Below are 10,653 nucleotides of genomic sequence, written 5' to 3'. Positions count from 1 at the left end.
TGCCGCTTTTCCCCTGTCCCCGAGCGTGCTGTTTGGCAGTGGCTGGGTGGGAAACGCTGGGGGGTAGGCGGAGGAGCGGGGATGCGGCACGCTCGCGCGGAGGGGAGGGCAGGGAGATGCTGCCGGTGGGTGCAGAACACCCACCAATTTTTCCCTGTGGGTGCTCCAGAGCTGGAGCACCCTCAGAGTCAGCGCCTATGCCTTGAACTGGCTTTTGCTATATCCCACAGTAGCAATCTCTCCTCCACAAAATAATCATGTCCCACCACTGCTGCAGTTTTTCTTAGAGCTCTGTAAATACGGGAGCATCATTCAGTCTATATTTGCACCACTCATGACAACAGTGCCCATTATTTGGGCCCCATGCTCTGTTCGAGAGGGTGGACAGTGCGAAACCAGCTCGGGGGATTTGTTAAAGGCAGGCGCGCAAATCATGAGCCACGGCTCATGCCACAGGATGCAAAAGGTTGTATGAGGAAAGCTTGAGCAGCGGCTCCCAGTCACTCCTGCTGGACACCTCTGCCCCCCTGCATTGCCCAAAGACCGCGAGCGCGCGGCACCGGACCGCGGCTTCCCCCGCGGCCTGCCCGCGGCACGGGCACACACCGCTCAGGCAAGCCCAGCGGGGCGATGCTGCCCGTGGCTGGGACACGTCGACTCACGTGCCTCGGCCGTTTGCACGTAGCCACGGCCCCGCGCTCCCGCCCTCGGACCCCCAGCGGCAGGGCTGCAGGCCGGGGCCTCTAGGCCGCACAGCCCCCAACCTCCCAGCCTGCGCGCGCAGCCCGCGCCCTTCCAGGGTCCGCGCTTGTCCGCCCCGCCCCGCAGGACACTGACTGGGACGTCACCCGGCGGAGCCGGCCCCTTCCGTCGCGGGCCGTTGTGCGACTCCCCCTGCGCGCGCCGCTGGTTGGCCGGGCCGGCCCCTCCCCCTGCGCGCGCCGCTGGTTGGCCGGGCCGGCCCCTCCCCCTGCGCGCGCCGCTGTAAGGCTGGGCCGGCCCCTCCCCCTGCGCGCGCCGCTGTAAGGCTGGGCCGCGGCGCCTCCCCGTTAGTCCGCTCCAAGGGCAGGCGGGTAATGGCGGCGGTGGCGGGGCTGCGCGGAGGCCTGCGCGCGGCCTTGGTGATGCAGCAGCGGGGATGGAGCTCGGGATCGGGCTCGGGATCCGACCAGGTACCGCTGGGCCCGGGGGCTCCCCTCGGAGGCTGTGTCCCTGCAGCTGAGGCGGGTGCCGGAGGGGCAAAGCGCCGGGGGAGGGGAGGGCCGGGCCGGGGGTTTCCCTCATGTCTGTGTCTCTCCCTCTCTCTGCAGCTGGGCGAGCTGGGGAGCGGGGCTGGGAAGGGCGGCGGCGGCGGCGGCTCGATCCGTGAGGCCGGAGGGGCCTTTGGGAAGAGGCAGGCGGCCCTCGAGGAGCGATACTTCAGGTGAGTCTTTCCGCCCGGACTCCTGGGTTCTGTTCCTAGCTCTGCTGCCGCCTACCCACGTGTTCCTTGGTTAACTACACCAGGGGTAAGCATGGCTGCCCCCGCCCCTGGGTCCTGCCCCGCTACTGTCTGGGTAACCTTGGGACACCCTGATTCCCTGGCTGGGGGCATTAGCAGAGCAGCTGAACCTTCGGGGAGGCTGTTCGTGTAACGAGGTCATAGGCGTGCTGCTCTTAGGCTCTGTCTCCTGGGTCTGGCTTCTGTACCTTCAGCTGCTAGGCTTTTCAAGCCAGTTGCAGTCATTCCCCATGTAGTGATAGTCCTGTCAACTCAACAGCTGATTAGCTGTGAGAATCCTCTCTAGCTAAATGCTGCATTTGCTCAGGAATTGGCAATCTGTTAAACAATAAGAGAAGAGTCTAGTTGCAACCATGAGATGAGGGGCAGGTGAAAGACACTGCAATATCCCAGCTGAGACATCAGATCCTCCTAGATGTTAACAAAAATAAATAACTGAGATTGCCCTCTGTTAGATCTGTCTAGTAGTATCCAAGCACCTTATGTAGTGACCTGCATGTGTTGCAGACCCTACCCTCTCACCCATTACAACCTGATTTCTCTTTGTAAAATTCGACTAAGACCTGGTAAACTCTAGCCTCTTCTTTTTGAGCCACTGCTGCTAGATAGGGTCAGGTTTGGTAAATGTTAACAGCGGAGCAGTTCTGATTGTTATCCTGGGAGGGTGCCATACCTGCTTGATGGGGATTGTCAGTGTAGCTGAGCGCCCTAGCCTTCATGTCCAGTGGTGTCAATCGATCTATAGAGACTTGTGTTTCTATCTAGATGGAAACACTGTCTGCAGTTGTCCTGAAATGAAAGTGGTCCAATTAGCTATTTAAGCTTTGAAACCATTCTGTGCCTAGGAAATAGTTGCGAGGGGGGGGGGGGTTGACTTTGGCTTCCTTTAAGTAGGCTGTCCTTCTCAAACTCTCAAATAACTTGGTTTGTCTGAATTGGTGATGTGCACTGTGCAGGGACAAGGAGAGGGAACAGCTGGCCTCTTTGAGGGAACATCATGAAGAAGAAATCGATCATCACAAGAAAGAAATACAGCGGCTGCAGAAAGAAATCGAACGCCATAAGAACAAGATCAAGAAACTTAAAGATGATGATGATGATTAAGCTACTGTTGGTTGGTTTTTTTCATGTACAGTCCGTGAGTCTCATTGTAATCATTGCATTGAAGACTGTATGCTTTAGCCAACATAATCTAAATTTTCTCTGTTAGAGGACATACTACAAAAGTCAAATAAAAATCAGTCTCCTGTTCTGTTTTAGTGATGGTCTTATTTTTAATAACATTTTTCTTTTTCAACTAAACTCTTGTTGGAGTTTCATATAGGAGCTCTTCATTTTACAGAAAAGTGTAAAAAGCATTTAAACTCTAGATCACATCTAAATAAATCAAACTTAAGGTAATTAGAGCATCAGCTGAACCCCCACATGAGGTTATGGGCTGGAGAGTTATCAGCTAAATAATAATCAGTTGGGAACTGGTCCCTTTGAGCAGGGGGTTGGACTAGATGCCCTCCTGATGTCCCTTCCAATCCTGATAGTCTATGAAAACCTAATACCAATGTTACGCAGTGTTGTACCTCCTTTTGTTGACCAATTTAAACTTGTTTCACTGCCTCAAACAAGCCTGCACCCTACTTTAAAGGGAGATGTAACAGGTGAAATAAAGCTGGGGTTGTAAGGAGTTTTTAATCAATGTGCAATTATTATACACATTGTTTAAAAAAAACAACAACCCACCCCATGTACAGTTGAGTATTACTGGTTATGGAAAGTTAACCTGTTTGATCACATGTTGTGCTAATTTCCTTAGGTTAAATCTTTTGAATAAGGGAACATTTTAACAATCAATTACTGGTTCTCAGTTTTTCAGCCTTTCTGGGTGAGTGTGTAAGTCCCCTTTCAAAGGGTGGGTTATGTTGTGCTTGACATTTTACTGTTAGTGGTTCTATTTTGATGGTCACAGACTTTTCTCCACATCTCAAATACCAGCCAAAAACCTACTCAGCTAGTATATAGCTTTCTGCAAGTAGGATATGATGGGTTTGGTCACAGAGACCCCCTTGGGACTGTCACCTGATAGGCTCAGAGATAATCTCAGCACTTTTTTTGCCAGTTTGGGACTTAAGAACCCTGTCTTGTTTTGCAACAGACTGGCATGTCTGGCAACACAGATCCAGGGTCTGAACCATGCTCCCAAAACTGCAGACTTAACTGAAACCAGTTTAGCAAGTACTTCTGTCTCCAGCACCCAGCTCCCAATGGGATCCAAACCCCAAATAAATCCATTTCACTCTGTATAAAGTTTATATAAGGTAAACTCAAATTGTCTGCCTTCTATATCACTGAGAGGCACCGCTGTTTGCTTCCCCCAGGTATTAATCACTTAATGTGGGTTAATTAATAAAAACAAGGCTTTGGAGCAGTGGAGCTGCAGGTTTTTGCCCAGAGCTAGAACACAGAAAATCTTGACTGCTCCAGCTTTTTTTTTTTTCCCCTTCATTTTCAATCCAAAGTGAATGATATTTAGCAAGAAAGTTCTAAAGGTGCCAAAAAGATTGAGATTGTATAAAAATTGACATCAACATCTACTTTACCACTTTACATAATCTGTCACAGTTATTCTCACTTTGGCCAAAATCAAGATTTAATGTACAGATTCAAAATTGTTTGGCAATATGTTTTATTAAAGAATCAGATAATTATCAGACATCCGGGAACACTGTAGACTGCTCCCACCCTTGTGCCAAGGTTAAGCGAGTATGTACTCGCATGGATTAGTATGTGTTGATACTTCTTTTGTAAGGGTTGATCAACAAGACGTGCTGAGTGCTGCGATTACGGAAAAGTGTGACGCAAGACACCAACATTTAATATATCACAAACCGGTATATTGCAAAAAAAAGTTTTTGTTTATTACAATATTAAGATACTGCAAGAGATATTAACCACTTAAGCTTATTTCTCTCACAGGCTCCAGTTACCGGTACATTTGTACATGCTTCCGTATCGCTCTGGTGGACTTTTTATGTCATCTGTTCAGCGGTCTTTTGGTATTGTTTGTAATTTAAAATTTACTGAAAGTCACGTGTAGCAGGCATATAAATATACAATAAACATTTTTTTGCATAAATTAGGAGTGATTTTTGTGATATATCCAGAGTGATGGGAAAATGTCCAACACAACTTTGAGTGTGAATCCTTAGGTCATTTTAAGAAAAAATGTTTCTTTGAACACATGTCCTAAAATTCTTCCTAAGGGAGCTACAGTCCCTTTAAGGAGGTGATAAGTTAATTTCTGATATCTCAAATGCTTTAATATAACGTAATGAAATTGTCTATTTTAGTGTTAGTATGTGCTACCATATTACATTATCCAAAATTATTTAAACCATAGGTGTCCCAAACTGGCGGTTGGTCATTTTTATTTCATATTTCAAGAAAGGCTTGTCATCGTCCACCCCTGGCTATGAGCAGTAATATTATGTTCCATAATAAGCTGTTAATTTTTGGTTATTATTGTGTTTTAAATTTATGGTTCCAAAGTTGAAAAGTAATAAGTAAAATTGCTTGTATCATTCTAAGCAGATTAAAAATTTTAAACAGGTTTCTCAGAAATGGTTAATTATACAAAATAAATTAAGAGTACCATTTTAATGCATGTTTTAGCATTAAATCATATTCCAGGGTTGTATCTGTTAAATAGTCAAAGATTTAAAAAATATTAAATAAAATTGGCCCAGTCCCCCCAGTTGACGACACCTGTAGTTGAAATAATTTTTTTTGGAATGATGTTGTATGATAGAATGTTGGAAAGAAACGTTAACAGGAAAACAGATTCAAATTGCAAGCACAGTCCTTTTAGTAAAGAGCAAATTTTCAGAAATATGTTTTTGCTTCATCAGCCTGAATAGATTATACAAGATGATAGAGCACATAACAGGTTCTATTTTGTATAGTGCACATAAAAACATTTCTGAAAACTTGCTCTTTACTAAAAGGACTGTGCTTGCAATTTGAATCTGCTTTTCCCTTAACGTTTATTTCCAACCTTGTAATCTGTAGCCTCCTTACTTCCCAACAATTAATGTTATAGAACAGCGATAGCACATGCTAATGCTACGGCACATACCAAATTTCATTGATATCTATATTAAAGCATTTTTGAGAGATTAATTAAAAGCTTGGAAAATATTTTGAATATTTTTACTGCAACATTTCATAAAAACTAACTTGCAATTTTTAAATAAAAATGTATATTTATATTAAAAATACTTCATTAAAACTGCAAGAAACATGTTAAAATATTAAAATATACTTTAATAATTTGTGTAAAAAGAAAATGCGATCATTTTTGTCCAGCAGCAAAGAGTCCTGTGGCACCTTATAGACTAACAGATGTATTGGAGCATGAGCTTTCATGGGTGAATGACGAAGTGGGTATTCACCCACGAAAGCTCATGCTCCAATATGTCTGTTAGTCTATAAGGTGCCACAGGACTCTTAGTCTGGATCTGTAAAAGCAGCAAACGCAGCTGCTACTCTGATTTTTTTTTTTTTTTGTCCAGAAAATCCAAAATAAATTCAGAGTACCTTAAGTGGTTAAGATATCACAAGCAGGTACATTTAAAAAAAAAGTTATGCTTTTGTACATTGCTTTTCGAAGATCATAACAAGAAACATTTGGATGCAGTAGCAGCACAAGAAGATTTGGCCTTGGCTTCAACAAAAAAATTAAATCTGTGCCCTATGATTGATCTCAACGATGTCTTTACTTTTGAATTTGAAAAACCCAAATTTGGGCTTTGGGGAAAATCAAATAAGAAATTGGCAATGTGCAAGGTGGGAAAGGAAGTGAATGGCGAGCTCAAACCATGTAGCTTCAAGACAAGTGAAGCAAGTGCCGTGAAAAGTATCAACTTTTGGCGGCATGTAAAATGTAACCATCCTGAAAATTATGCAGCTCTGATTACAAAAAAGGACCAAGAAGATGAGGCAAAACAGAAAGCTGACGCAGCTAAACAACATTCATGTGGCTCTTTGAAAACTGGAGAAGAGAGAGGTGTTTTTTGTTTTTTTTTTTTTGTTTTTTGTTTTTTTTGCAGAGCTTCATCTGAAAAGAAACCCAAAATTGAGGAAACAAAACTTGACTCGTATTTGAAGTCCTCAAAGGTTACAGTCACTATGGATGCGAATATTTTCCGTGAAGGGCTGATGGAAATTGTTTGCTTGAGTTCAACACTGCTCACTACCTTCAGGCTAAAGAACAAAGGATTCCAAAAAATTGCAGGTGAAATGGGTCAGTAGCTTGGCATTATGACAGGGCACGATGCGGTTCATCATTTAGTTGTCAGCACAGCTGAGTCTGGTCACGAAGAACTCAAGAAAGCTTTGGAGCAAAAATTGTGCTACCTGAAAATGGATGCGGCAACCCGTGGAAACAGAAATTTCCTTGCAATCAATGCTCATTACTACAAAGAAGGAAAAGATAAAGTGGTGGTAAAAACCTTGGACATAATCGACACTGAAGGGCATCGCAATTCTTCATACGTGAAGAGTCAAGTAAAAGCTATTTTAGAAAAAATTGGGATCAGTGAAATGCAAGTGCTGAGCATCTGCGTTAACAATGCAGCAAACACGACGTGTGCCGTCAAAAATTTCAGCAAGGACAATGAAACCATTTCTGCCTCTGAGAACAGGGATGTGGACAGAACTGAAGCTATTTTGCTTGATGAAGGAACTAAAGGAATGGATGAAATTGAACTCACCGTGGATGATGCTGCGCAATGGGTTAATGACCCTAGCCTCATACTTCCAACATGGCTTCATGAGAACGACTCAGAAGCTCAACTGATGAGGTGTAGTATTAACACTCTTCGGTTGGCAATCTGGGATGGACTGAACAAAGAACATGCGATGAAATTTCTAGCACAAATTTGACAAGTGGTTGTCAAACTACGAACCCCAAGTATTAGAAGTGTTCTGCTTGATCTACATGGGGTAACTCAATCATTGGATACTGTGACTTCCTGCGGTTCAACATTTGCGATGATGAAGCTAAGTGGTCAGCTTCTTGTTTTTCAGTCTTACTGTGAACAAGTGGCGGCTGCTGCTGGAACAAGAGAACTCAAGTTAACAAAAGCTGAATGGGACGAAGTGAAGAACCTGTGAGACCTCTTGGCAAAGCCAAACCAAACAACCGTGAATCTTCAAGCTGTCGATGTAACCCCAGGAGTTTTAATGAAGGAATGGGTGAAAACTGTCAAAATTATTGCAAGAAAATGGTGGACAAATCGCAGAAGGAATTCTATCCTCCATGCAGAAGCACAAAGAGAAGCTTTTTGTCAATATTTATTTCCTTGCTGGAGTTTATGTTGAGCCCCCGGTATCGAATTCTTCTTACCTCAAGGGAAATACCAAAGGCAAAGGAAGGGTTCCTTGATATTGCTTGACTCAAAACAATCTATTGCTACATTTGAACTCAGCAAAAGAGTTTGAAGAAAACAAAACACAACAAAAGGAGTCCTCAACAATCAAATTTGCGGTTTCGGAAAGTTCACATCCTTCAGAAATAGCAGCCTGTTCTCAAACTTGTCTCCACTGTGAACTTGTTTGAGCGTCCATCCCTGAGACGTCTTTAACCATCACAGGGAAATGGAGATAATTCAAGCATCAATTCTTCAGAAGATGACTTCGAAAAGAAATTGGATGAACAAAGACACCGGCAAGTTTCTGCGATTCATAATTGTAATGAAGCATTATTCGAGAGAAACTTTCGGGAAGATTGTGAGGTGATGGAGTCTATTGGTAGGCTAAAAGTTGTCTGTTTTTTGAGGCCATTCACAGCTACCCACACCGCATTCAGGCTGCCTGTAGAATTGCTTCGAGCGTGCCAACAACTCAAGCTAGTGTAGAGCAACTGTTTTTGGCTTTAATGTAAATTATAAATGATTTGCAGCAGGCTATGAAAGATGACTTGCTGCAATATTTTTTTACAGAATGAATTCTGAATTATTCTAGTTTGTATCATTGATATTTAAATTGTTTTAAGTCAGAATATAAATGTTTTTTCAAAATTACAGTATGCACTTTTTAATTTAGTTAAAAATTAATTTGTCAGGGAGCGGAGCTGGAGCAGTCGCTATTGGTGCCAGAGCAGAGATGGAGCAGAGCAATTCAAAAAAATTGATTGCTCCAAATCCCTGAATTAAAGAAGTGATTTTATTAAGTATAAAACGTAGGGTTTAAGTTTAAAGTAACAGAACAAGGTAAGTTACTTAGCCTTGCGTATATTGATTTATTTTACTAACTTAGCACCCTTGGATGCATTAGATCCTTAGTGTATTGAGGGAGTTGGCTGATGTGATTGCAGAGCCATTGGCCATTATCTTTGAAAATTCGTGGTGATCGGGGGAGGTCTTGGGTGATTTGGGCACTATATTTGCTTTTTTTCCATATTTTTAAAAAAAGGAAGAAAGAGAATCCAGGGAACTACAGACTGGTCAGCCTGATTTCAGTCCCCCCAGCAAAATCATGGAGCAGGTACTCAAGGAATCCATTCTGAAGCACTTGGAGGAGAGGAAGGTGAACAGGAATAGTCAACATGGATTCACCAAGGGCAATTCATGCCTGACCAACCTGATTGCCTTCTATGATGAGTTAACCGGCTCTGTGGCTATGGGGAAAGCAGTGGATGTGAGATATCTTGACTTTAGCAAAGCTTTTGATACAGTCTCCCACAGTATTCTTGCCAGCAAGTTAAAGTATGGATTGGATGAATGGAGTATAACATGGATAGAAAGCTGGTTAGATTGTCAGGTTCAGCAGGTCTGATCAATGGCTTGATGTCTAGTTGGCAGCCGATATCAAGCAGAGTGCCCTGGGGGTCGATCCTGGTGCCAGTTTTGTTCAACATCTTTATTAATGATCTGGATGATGGGATTAATTGCACCCTCAGGAAGTTTGCAGATGACATGAAGCTGTGGGGAGAGGTAGATACGCTGGAGGGTAGGGATAGAGTCCAGAGTGACCTAGACAAATTGGAGGATTGGGCCAAAAGAAATGTGATGAGGCTCAACAAAGAGAAGTGCAGAGTCCTGCACTTAAGAAGGAAGAATCCCATGTGCTACTACAGGCTGGGGACTGACTGTCTGAGCAGCAGTTCTGTAGAAAAGGACCTGGAGATTACCATGGACGGGAAGCCAGATAGGAGTCAGCAGTGTGCCCTTGTTGCCAAGAAGACCAACAGCATATTGGGCTGTATTAGTAGGAGCATTGCCAGCAGATCGAGGGAAGTGATTATTCCCTTTATGCAACACTGGTGAGGCCACACCTGGAGTATTGTGTCCAGTTTGGTTGTCCCACTACAGAAGGGATGTGGACAAATTGGAGATTGCCCTCCACTGGACTATGAAAATGATTAGGGGGCTGGGGCACATGACTTACGAGGAGAGGCTGAGGGAACTGGGGTTATTTAGTCTGCAGAAGAGTGAGGGGGGATTTGATAGCAGCCTTAGACTACCTGAAGGGCGGTTCCAAAGAATCATAGAATCTCAGGGTTGGAACGGACCTCAGGAGCTAGAAGATGGAGCTAGGTTGTTCTCAGAGGTGGCAGATGACAGAACGAGGAGCAATGGTCTCAAGCTGCAGTGGGGGAGGTCTAGGTTAGATATTAGGAAAAACTATTTCATGAGGAGGGTGGTGAAGCACTGGAATGGGTTACCTAGGGAGGTGGTGGAATCTCCATGCTTAGAGATTTTTAAGGTCAGGCTTGACAAAGGCCTGGCTGGGATGATTTAGTTAGTGTTGGTCCTGCTTTGAGCAGGAGGTTGGACTAGATGACTTCCTGAGGTCTCTTCCAACCCTAATAGTCTAAGATTCCTTCACCCATACCTGCCAGCTGTGAGAAAGGGTAAGTAGGGGCTGAGTCCTTGCAAATGAGGAAAACCTTAGCTCTCAGAAACACAGGCAAATGACAGCTCTTTTATTGCAAAAGTTGTTACTGCATCAATAGCAGCACAATGTGACGTTCACAGCCCTGAGAATGAGGCAACATTACTAATCCATGGTGTTTTATGGAGTTGATTTCATTGGGGATACTGATTTCAAGGCATCTAAGGTACTTTAATTAGAGACTACGTATGCATACATCCTCA

At 43.9% G+C, this 10,653-nt stretch overlaps 1 protein-coding gene across 1 annotated transcript; it reads left to right on the top strand.

Moving 5' to 3' along the window:
- The first annotated feature begins 998 nt into the window (after positions 1 to 998).
- ATP5IF1 (ATP synthase inhibitory factor subunit 1) lies at positions 999 to 2,753 on the top strand. The gene is made up of 3 exons (XM_044998087.1): positions 999 to 1,172; positions 1,311 to 1,423; positions 2,458 to 2,753. The coding sequence occupies exons 1-3, from the start codon at positions 1,077 to 1,079 to the stop codon at positions 2,603 to 2,605; spliced, it is 357 nt and encodes a 118-aa protein (XP_044854022.1). The 5' UTR covers positions 999 to 1,076; the 3' UTR covers positions 2,606 to 2,753.
- The last annotated feature ends 7,900 nt before the right edge of the window (positions 2,754 to 10,653 follow it).

Source organism: Mauremys mutica, chromosome 23 (genome assembly GCF_020497125.1).
Source record: "Mauremys mutica isolate MM-2020 ecotype Southern chromosome 23, ASM2049712v1, whole genome shotgun sequence".
NCBI classification, from domain to species: Eukaryota; Metazoa; Chordata; order Testudines; family Geoemydidae; genus Mauremys; species Mauremys mutica.
Note: the sequence above shows the minus strand (reverse complement) of the source record. Positions and strands in the feature narration are given on the sequence as shown.